This window comes from Patiria miniata, unplaced genomic scaffold (genome assembly GCF_015706575.1).
Source record: "Patiria miniata isolate m_02_andy unplaced genomic scaffold, ASM1570657v1 HiC_scaffold_28, whole genome shotgun sequence".
NCBI lineage: Eukaryota > Metazoa > Echinodermata > Asteroidea > Valvatida > Asterinidae > Patiria > Patiria miniata.
The window spans coordinates 1,699,722-1,715,340 of NW_024037067.1; the positions used below are offsets into that span (position 1 = coordinate 1,699,722).

Below are 15,619 nucleotides of genomic sequence, written 5' to 3' on the forward strand. Positions count from 1 at the left end.
TGAAAATTATGGAGCTAAGAGTGAAAGTCACTGTTAAGCTCTACTGGCTGTCTGATTGAATATGGTTGTTTAATAAAATATGAGGACCAATTAAGTAACAGGGTGGTATAGTGATAGACAAAACTCTTGCATTCAACTCACCTAGCCAAGAGATCAATCATATATCCTCCCAACGGCTTGAGTGAGGGATAGGACTTGGCGGCCCACATTGCTGGTACTTTGCCCACTAACATGCTGTCAAACACATCTTCCAACTCTGATGACATGACCACCAATCCCTTGATGGCTTTCTGGATGTTCTGTAAGGAGCTTCGGACCACAGACGTCAGTCGATTAAAGCGAATCAGTTCCTGACGCAAGACGGTGTTCATGGACTCGGTGTATACAACTGGGTACTTCTCCATTACCTACAAGTGAAAGCATTTGGGAAACAAATTAACTGATTTATGTCTGAACTCTATGTAGGAACAGTAGATTGTGCTTAGTGACATGCTCACATTCAGTGTTGTAGTCGAGTACATTCCCATGAGTGCAAGTACACGTGAGTACTTTGTAAAGAGTACGAGTGTGGGTACGAGTACATTCTCATGAGTACAAGTACAGGTACCAAATACTGTACTCAAGTACAAGTACAAGTACTACATCACTGCAAGTCACACTGCATTGATGCATAAGTATGTTTGTTGTTTTTGTTTCTGAATTTGCACAAAGTAGTAGTATTTTAAGTATTTTGAGTCTACAGACCTTCATATAGGCATGGACTGTCTATGATGTGCAAGCCAAATGTAATAGCAAGGTGTTTCTTGGTGAGGTGTGTGGGTACTTACATACTCCAGGTTGTAATCTGGGGGTAGTTTGGATAGAATGTCAACCGCTAAGTCCTCAATGATCTCCTGAGGGGATTTACCACCGCCTCCTGCTTGCCGGGGTAACGTCAACAAAATGCCTTCAAATAGCTGGCAGGGATAAAAGAAATCAGCAGTTCAACAAAGGAATCAATAGAACAGTTTCAGTAATTAAATTTCAAGAAAAAAACTGCTTCACTTCAAGGCTAGCTGAAGCTAGAAATCCACAACATGAAACAATTTCTTTTTCAAGAACAGCACCAGAACAATTATTTTTTTAAATGAAGAATTGTTTTGTCAAAATTCAATTACAATTCGAATAGATTTGTAACTACTAGGCACACCATACCTGTTGTGTTTCCTGGTTGTCCTTGGTGATGTCAGCGTTCTCATGGAGACCAAACACCTCAGGGTGAGGAATGATGGGAAGACTACGGATGTAGTCAATGTAGACCTGGTATGGACCATCTATTGGACTGTAGTAATCACCGCTGTCGGAAAACCTGTAACATTGAAACATAGAAGTTAGATTGGTTCAGACCGCGGTAACTTTCCCTCAATAGTTTCAACTGTGTGTGACCTGGGGCCATTTCATTGAGTTTCTTAGCGCAGATATCATTTGCTTAAATAGCAAACACAGGTACCGGCCAAGACATTATGCAATGTTTACATTGTAAGTGACTGGTTCTCAGCAACGTCATGCTTTCACAAGAACAATTTCTACATTTTCTTTTGCCGGGTAGTTCAAGGAAATTGGGCCTTGAACTTAAATCTATTCTAGGCACCACAGAGCACATCCTAAGCACTGAGCACCTGCTCAACAGTTGCTATTACAATGAAGAATCACCACTGTAATAAGGGCTAAAGAAATATCTGTTTTTAGCAACGCCCTGAAAACTTATCCAAGAAGGTGGGTAGAAAAATAATTGAATATTGTAACTTATTTATTTGTCCATCAGTCTTTTGTACTAAACTGGACATTCTAGGTGGGTTGGGTTACAGTAAACACATCATTTCGTTTCGGCCTAAATAATACCCCCCCCCCCAAAGAAAGCTGTACTTACGGGAACTTTTCTTCCACGAGTATCCTATCATTGTAGAACTTGGACAGGAGTGATGTTAATAGACGTCTATCTTTATCATCAGTGACACGGCCGCCGTAGTTACATTCACCAGTCAGGTAGGTAAGAGCATCAAAGGGAACATCATCATAGTCATTCAGGAACATCTGACAAACAATCAGGTACAGAGGTCAGGCTAATGTAACACTAAGAACATATTTTCCATCATTGTGAATACATGGCACTTGTTTTTACATAAGAACAAAGTATATTCTAATTTTCCTCCCTTTTTTTGTTTGTTTAAAGAAGAGTTTCATTTGGATCTGAATTGCACTCTCCCATTTGAAATCAAAAAGGCAAAAGAATTTTGAGGGGAAATTCCAGGTAGTGTAATGTCCGAGCCAATTTAACCATATCTTATTAATGATTCAGAGAAATGATAAAAAAAACCAGTCTGTACTCTCCTTGACCATTACTAGATGATGGATATACACAATTACAAAAAAAAAAATTCAGGTTTATTCACTGAGCTCTTAAAAGCTCTGCCACAGACATAACGTAACGCTGGAATTGCCCATAAATGTACAGGGACATAAAAATCCAGGAATTTTTGGCAGGGGGAAGGGGGTTCAGGCCCGTTTGATTTTTTTACATCTGATTGTTGCAGACAGGCGGACATATTTATGCAGCACATTTTTACTGATGCACTTATTGTTATATCATATCTTATGAATTATAAATATGATGGGGTTGACACCTTGTAGTAGCATGAAGCAACAATCAAAGATAAATATACAGCATTATTATTACCATGCAGTTTATTGTTTTCATGTTATGACGTCATGTATATAGGAGTATAAAGGTCATGTGAACTTCACTTCCAGTTTTACCAGGAGTACTATTATTAAAGATAATAATTTAAATGTTAATAGTTAAACAAATTTGGAAAAATAATTAAATCATTTTGTACTGTCCAATTGACAATCAAAAACATTTGGGAACAGCTCTGTGGTTGTCCAGTGACAACCACAATGAGCAAACACAGTAAATGACAGTGGTAAGGCTTTTTGTGGGCTGGACACACTGTGTTTTCACACAAACCTATGGTGTCTTTGCGTGAACTTACCAGCAGTTGTTTCATGCTGATCCTGAGATCTGATTCATTGAACTCATAGGGGATGTTCCAGCCCAGCGGACCAAACTTACGTCTCTCTTGCATGAGAGCGTGGAAGAAGCACAGGCCAAACAGCAGCTTCCGCCAAATCTCAGGCTGTGCACAGGAACAAAATGAACAACAGAATCATAAATTCATGTTAACTAATAAAACCTGTGAAAAAAACCAAGAAATTGCAAAGACATGGCAGGCCTACTCACCTTGTTACAACTCTCAAAGAATTCAGGGTCAGATACGGGGTCATTGAGGTAGGAACGCAACAGGTTGGCACGTAATCCCTTGGGTGGTTCATTTGTCATCTTCACACCTGATCATAAAACATGACATGCGAGGATGAAAAAATATTCCAATGACAACCTTATACTTGTATACACATCGCATTTGTTGTAAGTTAAATGTAGCGGTATTTACAATCATTACTTTGACCTGTCGCCCTTTGTTGCCAATTGCATCTGTTGCAGGCAACAACAGTTTCCGATGACAGTTTCTATATTTGCCTCTCACACTTTACATGAAATGCCAGAAATGTAGAGACTTGTGCTTGTCTTGCTGGCCAACAAAGCACACCACCATACAACTGCAAATTTATTATTAAACAGCCCATCACTGACATCTAGGAACTTATCACACTGTTTTCCCAGTTCTATTTCCTTCATCTGAATGGTTCATGAGTCTTGGGTACATATAACAACCACTGACAACTGATGTGTAAATGAGTCCATGATTATACAAGTTGACAAAATAATCACTCGTGCCTATACGGGTCAATGTTTGATGTGTTTTGATGTCGTCAAATATAAAGCTAAGTTCTTACCATTCTGTAGAATGGAAACTGGGAAGTCATCTGATGCATAACTGGTCAGCCACACCCTGAACTCTTTATGAGTAGCCTCAGGCACGATCACTTCCTCACAGATCTTCTCTAGTTTAGGCATCCAGCTAGAGGCTAGATGACAGTTCTGCAGGACCACCCAGGTGCCTTCCTTCAAGGCATCCTCTATCATCTTAGTAGCAATGGGCCCTTGTCCCTGGCCCAGGGAGATGGTCTGGATACGACTGCCACCAAACCCTTTGTCTTCGGCAAACTTGAGCAGGCCAGCCATGGGATCGGCACCAGGAGACAAGACAAAGATGAGAGGGGCACAGCAGTGTGAATCGGCAAAGCTCCCCGCTAGGTCAAAGGTTGGAGGCTCAATGTAGCTCCGCCCCATGTTATCCACAATGTAGTCCTGGATGGCCGGGACTAGTTTGTCTGGGCGGAGGCATCTCAGGATGACCATGCGTGCCAAGCCACTGGTTGTATCATAGGGTACTGGGTATTTCAGTTCATTAGGTGTGGCCGAGTCATAGATTTGCTTCCATGTGGCATGATTCTCTTCAAAATCTGGTGGTGATTAAATGGAGACAAAACTCTTAAAATTTATCATATGTGAAACAATGAAAAGACAAAAAGCATGTTATTGACCATGGTCTTTTGCTTTTATGATATGCATATATGAAAACAATTCTTAGTTCTATTAGAAATTCAGGAATTCAAAAGTGGAATTTCTCTAGGGTGCTAGAATTTGCTAAAATATCTGCCAATGCTCTGTTGAGGTATCTGCTTTACTTACGTTCCCTAAATCCATTCAAGTTTGCCAAGTTGGTAGAGCGTACTACCTCTGACCATGCTTTGTCACTCAGCCAATCAGAACATGGATTAGGGAGGGGATTGTCCAGGGCTACTCCGCCTGTCAGAAGGAACCTCCACTCTTCATCATCAACATTACCTCTGAGAAAACAGACAATAAGGAATAGGAAAGGATTAACCAGACAAATCACCTGGGCCCAATTTCACGGCGCTGCTTAACAGTTAGCAGAAAAGTTGTGTTTAGCATAGCAGAAAAATTTGCTAACCTTAAGCACTATTTCACGGCGTCTGTGCGCTAACGGTCGCGCGTGCATGGAGATTTCTATTGTTACGTCCCATTCCTCTGAGGCAAGCATGTCTTTTGCTGTGCTTATGCTTACGGTCTCCATGAAACAGACGTAGGCTCTGTTAGCAGAAAACTGTGTGCTTACCAGCGCCGTGAAATTGGGCCCTGCTTGTATGAATGAGCTGTTTTGGGTTTTTACAATCATTGGGTTCGTGTTCGGTTGGACTGGGCTAGGCTGGGTTTAGTTGCAATGGACTGTTGGTGTTGGGTTGGGCTGAACAGAGTTGGGTTGGTTTGGGCTGAGCAAGGTTGGGTTGGGTAGGGTAGGGTAGGGTTGGGTTGGGTTGGGTTGGGTTGGTTGGGTTGGGGGTTGGGTTGGGTTGGGTTGGGTTGGTTGGGTTGGCTGGTTGGGTTGGGTTAGGTTGTTGGGTTGGGTTGGGTTGGGTTGGTTATGTTGGGTAGGGTTGGGTTGGGTTGGGTTGGGTTGGGTTGGGTTGGGTTGGTTGTGTTGGGTAGGGTTGGATCGGGATGGACTGGGTCGGGATGGGTTGGGTTGGGTTGGGTTGGGTTGGGTTGGGTTGGGTTGGGTTGGGTTGGGCTGGGTTGGGTTGGGCTGGGTTCTATTGGACTAGGTAGGTTTGGGATGGGTTGGGTTTGGCTTGGCCGGATTGGGTTGGGATGGATTGGGTTGGGATGGACTGGGTTGGGATGGGTAGGGATGGGATGGGATGGGTTAGGCTGGGCTGGCCTGAGCTGGATTGGGATGGGTCGGGCTGGTTTGGGTGGGGCTGGATTGGGTTAGGCTGTGTTGGGCCGAGTTGGGTTGGGTCTGTGTGGGGTTAGATTGGATTTGGCTGGTTGGGTTCTAAGGTATTACCCATACCTGCCAACATTGAAAAGTCAGAAAGAGGAACAGGGTGCCTACGCATCACACACGGTCATGACGGTGAGCGGCGCAGGCGCACGCGCGCGCACTAATGGGTTGGGTCCAGGGGCAATCATACAAAGTACATGTACATGTACATGTGCCTAAAATGTTACATGATATCCAGAAGCAGACCCAACAGACACTAATCTTATTTAGTGGATAATTTTCTGAATTTTCCAGCCGTTTTTTGCTGATCAAAATTTTTTACAATTTAAGAATAAATGACTGCTGACTTACATGCTTCACAGTTAATCACATGTAGATATTCAGTCACAGTAATACATTTTACATGTAGGCTACACTGTACAAGCAGTGGCAAGTACAATTTTATTTGGAAAAGTTCGTACATCATTGTACGGGTGTACGTACATAGGGGCCTAGGCCTGTTACAATACACATTTGCCATTTCTAAATTTTTCACGATATTCCTCTCGGAATTTTTGACTCCATCGCTGCTTTTTCTCCTTCAGTGTATCATCCTCCTGGTCCATGTTGCAGTTGAGATGCTCATACAAAAACGTTGACAAAAAAAGTGCGACTCAGCACGGTCAAAATATCAACGAAAAACCACCGAATACTATGAAGAAACAACGTGTGTGGAAAACAAACATGGCATCAATACGTCCACCGCGCCGTGCCTGGCCCACGCTTAATTCAGTAAGCACGCAAGAGAGGCAGTACACCAGACGGATGACGTAGCGGGTCTCAGTATTGGCACCTATTGGCTGCGGCTATAGGTTGTGGCCGATCGCACAAGCCTGTGCGCGCGTACGTACGGCTGCAGCCGCAGCCTATTCGGACATGGCCTGTTCGATGATGTTTGAGTCTGGTTTACGTCCCTTTTGTCGTACATAAGAGCGAGGCGGATTTTATACCATTATGGTAGCGGCAATAGCGCCCTCAATACAATAGACGGGGCCGGGGCATTTTTAAATTTTTAAAAAAAATTGTTATATTTTTTTTATTATTTCTTCTCTCGCAACTTTCGGGACGTTCCGATTTTCGGGCACTTTTTATCTCCGAAATCGGAACAGTTCCACCTAAATCGGAACAGTTGGCAGGTATGTATTACCTCATGAGCCCACTAACCTGCTCTTCATGATTCCAATACACAAGATGAAGGAGAAGAGAAGTTTGTCTTTCTCAAACAGCGAGCGGCAGACGTTCTTATAGATGCTGTCAGTGAAATGTTCATTTAAGTTTTCGATTCTCTCCTCCAGTTCCGAAGACTTCTTGCTGTTCTGAATGGACTGTAGGAACACCACAAAATGATGCATGTGTAAATGAAACAGGTCCACACAAAATACAACTTTTTGATTTAAGTCTTTTCACAGGTCTGGCTACAATCAACGGAGGATGAACAATTACAAAGGAATAGCTAAATTGTGACAGTGACTTAGAGGCCTTGTGATGGACTTGTGAGGAATTGTGAGGGATTTGACTACAAAAGCTCATTACAGTACTTTTATCACAGTTAAAACTGATACCCTTTTCATTATAACATATTTGTTTTAATGAATACAATGTATAACAAAATAAAGGTTGTTCAACCAACGACTACAAAAGCAGCACCCATTCCTCACAGTACTGCTCAAAACTGCCCGAGCACTCTTGTGGTTTTTCTGAAGATCTCAGGGAATAAATACGATGTAATACAGGGTGAGTAAACAAAAGCGGAACCCAAACCCAGAAAAATGTATTTCATATTTAAAAAAATATGTAGCACCAAAAATAATAATGACTGGAAAGCCAAGTTCAAAAGCTAGTTTTAGATGAAACAATTACTCAAATTGCTCAATCCGTTCAAAGAATATCACCATTTAAACGCAATGACCCTAAAACCTGTCTCATCCAAAAAATAAATTTATTGTGTGTTTTGATTGTTTGGAACAACAAAGAAAATGACACAGAATACTTGTTTCAACAACTGTCACCAACTGTATCACACAATATTTTGATTAACAACCTTGGTTAGGCAAACAATATGATTTATAAAATCTACTTTTTTAAAAGACGGGCCTTCAAAAGGACTTTGTTGCCTATTGATAACGTTTAAACTAAGATTTCATCGCTGATGTTTGACGACAATTGTGACGACGATTGTTGAAATCGCATTTTTTGGACGAGACGGGTTTTAGGGTCATTGTGTTCAAATGGTGATATTTTTTGAACGGATTGACCAATTTCAGTAATTTTTTTTCATCCAAAAGTAGTTTTTGAATTGCTTTCCAGTCATCATTATTTTTGGTGCTAAATATTTTGTTAAATATGAAATATAATTATTGGGGTTTGGATTCCGCTTTTTTTGACTCACCCTGTACAATGTAATAAAGATGCTAATGGGTCGACAGTCTTACCTGCAGGTATAAGTTAATGAACCATGTGAGTGAGTACTGATACATGGGTTCAATGTTGGCCATATCAGAGATACAGAAGAATAGCGTCGCTGAGTGTATCGCTACTGGCTTGTATCCGTTCCTAGTCTCATCAATTTCTTTCTCTGTTGCTGTGGCAATTTCCTAGACAAAAACAAATGTAAACAAAGGTACACAAATACATCAAGTTTTATTAATTGTGCTAAACATTATTTTTGAATCTTTTGTGAAGATAATACACAACTGACTGTTGTGTGCAAACCATTCAGCCAAGGCAAACATCAATCTATGCCCAGGTTACTTTTTTGTTTAGCAGCTTTTTGAAACTGAACCCTAAGGGAGCAATTTCATGGTGGTAGTAAGCACAGAATTTTGGAAGAACAGGTTTCTAGCCAAACTTGATTTTTGCCCTGCCTATAGACTAATTCAGCAAACAAAACTAGAAGCAATATTTTAGTTGGAACCACGCTCGTGCACATGCCACAGGCGTTCTTAACAGCATATAGGATCATTTGCAAGCACTCAAAAACAAAACTACTAAAATATTATGAAATAGCCCACTTGATTGTAAGTAAATAACAGTATAAAACATCCTGTGAAATCGTTGAGCCTGGTAAGCTGTCGTTCTCAAAAGAATAAGAATTGTGTATCAGTACTTATGATGGTTAGGACCTAACCATTGCTGAGAACAAGCAGCTTCTCAAATACTACATCCATTACGTGGCTGCAAGCCACCCGCTGACATTATGCATATGCTCGGACACGCCAGGTATATGTATTACTTTACCAAGACAGAGCCTGCACTCAGGCACTCCCTGGGACCTTTGTCAACCTTATTGGTTGAAGGAGCCCGGAGTGCGTGCATACTACCTGAGCGTAAGCCTGGTTCCATCTCAAAAATTATTGAATTAGTAAGTTTGCTGGGCAGTGTTTTCTGCTTAGAAGCTGGGTCGTACCTGCTTAGCAGAGATCTCTTCAGAAAGTGTCTTGGATGATGACAGCACCTTGATAGCCCTCTCATCCTCTAGGATGTTCCCCTCAGATGAGGAGAGAACCTCTAGGATCTTATCCTCAATCTCCTTGAGCTGCTTCTTGTTGGCAGCGCTCTCCAGGATGAGTTGGTTCTTTTTCTCCTCCAGTTCAGGTTTCTCCTTGGCAGCAACGATGCCTAGGAGCTGGTCCTGCAGACCCAACGGGGTGATCATGAAGTTCAGCAAGACAACCTGCCAATGGCAAAGAGTATTGAACAAGACTTGTGAAGTGTGCATGTACTCATGACAGTAGAATATTAATCAGATCAATCAAGATAAACCAAGGTACGGACACCACCAATATGTATATAGCTCTCAAGAAAACTATTCAGGATAATGCAGAACCCAGAATCACACATCAACAGCAATTTAGCTGGTTGACAAACCCTTCCCTCAACAAAAATCATGTCTTTAATATTAGTGACTGATTATAATAAATTATTTTGAAGAATAGTGCATTAAAAAAATTCTGAACCATTTCAAAATTATATATCTCTTTCTTCCTATACATTTTGGTTCCTAAACTTAAATGTTCAGTTAAATCTGTATGTTGCTTAAATCTGTATGTATAAAGAAACTATTAAGAAAATACTATGTCAAGTTTTGTATGGTATGCACGTAACAGAACAATCAAAAGGAACAAACCAAGAACGCCCAACCAGATAGGTGGTACCAAATTTTAATTTCCTCATGCTGTATATACCGTTAGGAAGAATCCTATACAAAAGTATATGAACTGATATACTGGCGGCTATGTAAATATCAATGGAAATTTCACTTGGCATATCTTCAAAGCTTTAACGGAAGTCTGAGAGACACACAGGAAGCAGCTGACCCTACCTTGACAGAGATCTCAGGCAGGTAATGTGGATTCCGGAGGGTGCTGGTGATGTAGAACCGGAAGTCATGGGAATACTCTATTAGGTTTTCTCCCAGGCGCAGGTACTGTCATGGAGAAATTCACAATTATGGTTACATTTTTCAAACACAAAGGAACTAATGCAAATCAAAGACAACTTACTTAATCATTTGATAAGGTTGAATTAACGTCAGGAAGGTGTACATTTTGTATTAGGGTTTGCCCTTTGGCAACATATTTTATAAACACTGTACTATACTCAGTGTTGTTTGAGGGCGTGCGAGAACAATTCACAAGCTTGCAAACAAAATTAAAAATCCTACTTAATGTTCAAGTAAAACTTTACTAAATGTTCAGTTGAGACATGGTGTAAATCTGTCTTCTTAGAATATGATATAAGAATATTCCCCACAACTTCAAATTTGTTTCAACCTTACACAGTTAATTGAAATTTTCTTTGGCTAGTTTTCAACTTGCAAGCACATGAACAGTGATTAGTTATCTATTGTTAGTTGTGTTTGTAAAAGCAAGGCCTTGCTGCAAAATTATTTTTTTCTTCTTCAAAATCTGCAGCTTACCTCAACTCCCTGTTGCTTGAATGTTTGTTTGAGCAATATCGGCTCCAGTAATGGATCCAACTCTTCACCCACGTTCTCCAGCAGTACTGGCTTGCCAAACTGGATGGCGTTTTCCAAGATGCGCACGTAGTTGCTGTCAGACAGCTTGATGATGGACATTTGGTTAGCTTTCTCCATGTTCTTAACCCACTTGTTGGCCTGACCTGTAGGACAGAAACAATTCATTACCAATTGTTCTTAACTATTTCAGAATTTAATAAGGGAATAAATATGTGCTTGGCCGGTTTAAACAATTAGTTGCCTGTGGATGTCTGTTTTATGTTACAACAGGTGTTTACTTAAAAAATTATGCCAACAAAAGTACAGACTGTTTTACATTATAAAAAAAGTAATATGGAAGCCTAAAGTATATAACATTAGGGCTTTTCATTCTTATCAATACTCATCTACTAAAAACAAACAGACGTTGTTAGCCAGAAACTTGATAATCCTGTTGCCTTGTGTTCTTCACCTTGTGGATCTATCATGAGAGGCCAGCGGCGTGAATTGGACGTTATAATGCCATTATCCACAGAGAAGGAGTCCACCGGTAACCCGGCTATGTTCCAAGCTCTAATCTTGACTGGTTCCCCTAGGGTAGCACTCAGTGAGAAGGTGTCTGAGCAGGGTATCAATCGTTCCTGACACAGGCTCTGCCATTCTTCTGTCGCTTGCTGAAAAAAAACAACCAAAGGAAATTTGCATAAGATTTCTCAAATACGAACAACACATTCTTGTGATGACCTCAGCAGGTGCTGGACAAGAAACTTTTTATTACAAGGATTAAATTCATGAATGACTTCAATAACAAAATTACTCAAGAAAAGTTGTCAGATCTAAGAACAGGAGCCAAACAGTGTAATAGTTTGATTATCTCACAAAACTTTCCTCACAATTTCTTCCATATATTGTTGACAATGGAAAATTTCAATGCTTCCTTGTTTCTCTGTCTCTTACCCTCCCCAATCCTTGAAAATCTACCAGGATGTAGCTGAAACTGACTAGGGAATTACTGTTATGAAACCTACCTGCCTGAAGTCCACAGTGAAAGCTCCCAGGTAAGCCACTACACCAGATGAGATCAAGACATCACCAATGATCTTAATGTACTTCTCTCCTAGCATACCAGCTGCCTCATTCCATCGATCCCTCTCTCCACCCAGCCCACCGATCAGCTTCTCAGCACGGACCAGCTTCTGAGAGCACAGCTCAATGTTAGCCTCCAGGTCTTTTTTCTTCTCTACCATGGCATCTAGCTCATCATTCAGGGCCTGTAGCTTGTCTGTTACAGCCTTGAGCTGGGCACGCTTAGTGTTCAACATGTCCATTTGTACAGCTAGCTCTGCCTCAGCTTCAGCTAGCTTGGCTTTCTTTGGGGCTACCACCTGAAACACAAACAACAACCAGGACTTTCTATGCACTTCAACTCTATAATCCTGATTCAAATTCTCAACCCTAATTTTGGTCCAAGAATAGATTTTGGATTGATCCCCCCTCATACAGCCAGCCCCTTGCAAGCGCAATGAAGCCATCATGGCAGAGTGGATAATTGGCAATATTGACAGCGTTACCCAGGAAATTCCGAGCATACCTTACTTGTGTGCATTAGTTTGAATACAGCGTGTAATGTTTAGAACGGCTGAGTTTTGTTTCTACATAGCATTTCCTCTTTACTTTGTTTACCAATTTGTAAGTCATAAAATTCCAGCTTTCTCTGCTCAGCAATATCTTTTTCCTAACAGTCTCATGAAACTAGACCCAATTTGACAGATTTCCTTTATTCTGTAAATTGTTAGCTCAGCTAATAATACTGTGACTTTATCATAAATGTTATGAAAAAAAATACTGTAAAGAACAGGAAAGTGATTATCATTGTAGGTATTTTTCCTTCTTTTTTAATTTCTGCACAAACGTCCCTCACACAAATATTACAAGTATATTTAATGTGGCCAAAAATTCAAGGTACTTTAAAAGTATTCTTGAATTGATTTGTACAATACCTACCTTTGCAACTCTGTCATAGACGTCCATGGCACGGACCCACTTACACAGACCCTCACAGGCGGTGGAGATATTACGAATAACAGACGGCACAAAGTCAGGATTAGGCATGTACCTGGCAACAAATAATGAGCAATCAAAAGCCACAACTGAAACATATTTCAAATTCATGGTGAATATTGTATCTTAATTCCTCAGCACAAAAAGTTAGGTGATTGGAATAAAATCACAATTTCATGCATTTCAAAAATGTCTATGACCATATAAGGAGGTATTCTACCCCAAAATTGAATGAAATATGTGAGGCGTTCTGGTAAAATGAGACATACTGGCCAAAATGAGGGTTTGCAGGTATTAGGAATGAGAACAAAATTCTCCAAACAATACTGTTTGTTGCACTTCAATCAGACATTCAGTTGACAAGTTATGGCTGTTTAAAGTTGGCATTTATCGAAAGAAATGAAATATTGAGAAAAAGACCATTAAAGTTTCAAGTTTTGTAGTCATTAAAATGACAGATGCCACTTGTTTTCCCTTAAAAACACTTTGATTCCACAATTTTAATACTATTTCCTTAACATATATATATAGTATACATATCAAAGATTAAAAACATCAATAAATCTGAAAATCAGGAAAAAATCACCCCCATTCGTTTGGGGTTTTTTGTTGTTGCATTTTTCTCCAGTATGGCCTGGTTAGATAGATACATACTTGTCTCTGATCTTCTTGATGACAGCAGGAGGGATGTTATCCTTGTCATAAGCCTTGAGGATATCCAGGAACTTCATATCACCCAGTAGTTTCTGGGAGGGTCCCCAGTAATCCTCCACCATCTTGCCTGAGCCCGATGGATCTGGCTTACGCTCTGGTTTGATGTTACGCATGATACAGATAGCCTCCATCACTAACTTGACACCACTGGGTGGGTTCTGAAATCAAAGTAATTATAGTCAGAAATCTCAGCTTGAAATACCTACTGGATTGATGTATTGTGCTCAACAATTTGTGTTTTTTATGGGTTTTTTTTAATTATCAAAAAATTGAACAAGTCTTCTGATATTTAATGCAAGATTAAGCTGCACACATATTTTGATCATATAGAGTAAGTGCAACAATAGACCCGCAACATAATGATGTCATGCTTTGTTTAAGTGCGCTTCCGTTTACGAGCTTGATGGCTCTTGTCCCTTCCTGGCTCCAATAGGAAAGCGCACACGTTAAACAGAGAGTACCATCATTATGTCTAAGGGCTATTTCAATTAGGTGCCAGCGTCTTAACTATCTACTTTCAATGGAACGAGTAGATTGAAATAATTTTGTTTGCTCCTACAATGGTGTAATAATGCTTAAGCAGCTATGTTTTTGTGTGCTGATATGATCCCTAAAGATAGATTGTCTAGCAGTCAAGCTCCACATTGTTTTAAAAACGCAATATATCAAGATCAAGGAAAGATGTTACAGTGATGCCCAAAATGAGCAACATTTTAAAACAAATCCAACAAAACTAAAAAGCCTGGTAAGTAGAACATGATTGCTGTATTCAGGAAGTTTTTGAAGTTTCTGTAACTCTAAATTTAATGAACTGAGTGAGGCAGTCCCCCAGAGCTTTTAAAGACCTTTTCTGTAAAAGGTCACTTTTTACAGATAGCGGCTAGACCGGAAATGTGCAGTGAAGGTGTATGTTATGATGCACTATGGGACACTTCGTGCTGCACAAGATCCCCGTTCATTGCGCAACTGTCCCAGGATGAAACGCACAGCATACCTTTACTGCACACTTCCGATCTATCCACAAAAAGGTCCATGGTTGGTATCCGAGTCAGATCTTGCCTACAAAATATCAAAATGAATGGTATTTCATCCCATAAGATGTAAAAGGCTAGTACACTGTATACCTACCTTCATTGCCTTAACCATAGAGATATCGCTAGGTTTTAGGGTATTGAGAGCAGATAGGGCTGCTTCTAATGCTGGAATGGCTTCGGCTAGGTCGCTCTCACAGTCACTCTTGATAGCCTGAGCCTCTTCAGCTGCCTTATTGGCTACAGCTTCATCAGCAGCTACAACCTACAAATAGAAATACATGGCAAACAATAAAATAGCTTTCATTGCACAAATTCTCAGTTATTAAATATGTCTCTCTCTCCTGATAAGGAGTAGCCTGTTTTAGTAAACTTCTCAATAACTTGAGAAAGAAAATACCCTTTAATGATTATTATTCTGCAGTTTTGGGTTCTTTTTGTTAAGTTATTAATATAATATTTATGAATTTATGAAATATATAAATTTCGTGTTGCACCCTCTAGCATTAGGTATAAATTAGAAATTTGCATACACGAATGAGCACTTGAATTTTTGTGGAATAGTTTTAAATGGGGTTCTATTTCTATTATCATTTTAGAGAGCAACTGCTTTACAAAAACAAGGTCGTCAATATGCTCAAAACTATATTGTCAACTTAGTTTCTAACCAATCAGGCATTTTAATTGGTCTAATGATGAAATGTGAAGTCAGGGACAAAGTCAAAGTTAGATTATCTTAACACTGTAGTGAATGTCAACCTTCAGTGACTAGTCACTGAAACTTCAGTGGCAACTACACACTGTGTAGAAGACGATTGCATGTCCTTATTTCAGTCCCTGGATCATGTGACCAACTATAAACAAGCCATTATAGGCCTCTCTCACTGATCCACGTACCCAGCCTACATCTGGAAAGCAGAAAGTCAGTTTCACAAATGTAGTAGGCAAAGATGAATAGCGCCGGGCGCACTAGGTAGTAGGTAAGACTTCAAAGCTGTGATGAATGG

At 40.2% G+C, this 15,619-nt stretch overlaps 1 protein-coding gene across 1 annotated transcript in view; it reads right to left on the reverse strand.

Moving 5' to 3' along the window:
• Positions 1 to 15,619, reverse strand: part of LOC119734671 (dynein heavy chain 3, axonemal-like) — a gene marked incomplete in the record, with an annotated part of 84,981 nt that overhangs the window by 3,585 nt on the left and 65,777 nt on the right. The window contains 18 exon segments of the mRNA XM_038208195.1: positions 142 to 407; positions 828 to 956; positions 1,195 to 1,348; positions 1,910 to 2,073; positions 3,033 to 3,176; positions 3,281 to 3,387; positions 3,895 to 4,464; positions 4,694 to 4,851; positions 7,014 to 7,174; positions 8,282 to 8,443; positions 9,256 to 9,522; positions 10,171 to 10,275; positions 10,768 to 10,970; positions 11,279 to 11,480; positions 11,835 to 12,191; positions 12,811 to 12,922; positions 13,522 to 13,739; positions 14,710 to 14,877. Of these exon segments, the coding sequence (XP_038064123.1) occupies positions 142 to 407; positions 828 to 956; positions 1,195 to 1,348; positions 1,910 to 2,073; positions 3,033 to 3,176; positions 3,281 to 3,387; positions 3,895 to 4,464; positions 4,694 to 4,851; positions 7,014 to 7,174; positions 8,282 to 8,443; positions 9,256 to 9,522; positions 10,171 to 10,275; positions 10,768 to 10,970; positions 11,279 to 11,480; positions 11,835 to 12,191; positions 12,811 to 12,922; positions 13,522 to 13,739; positions 14,710 to 14,877 (3,647 nt within the window).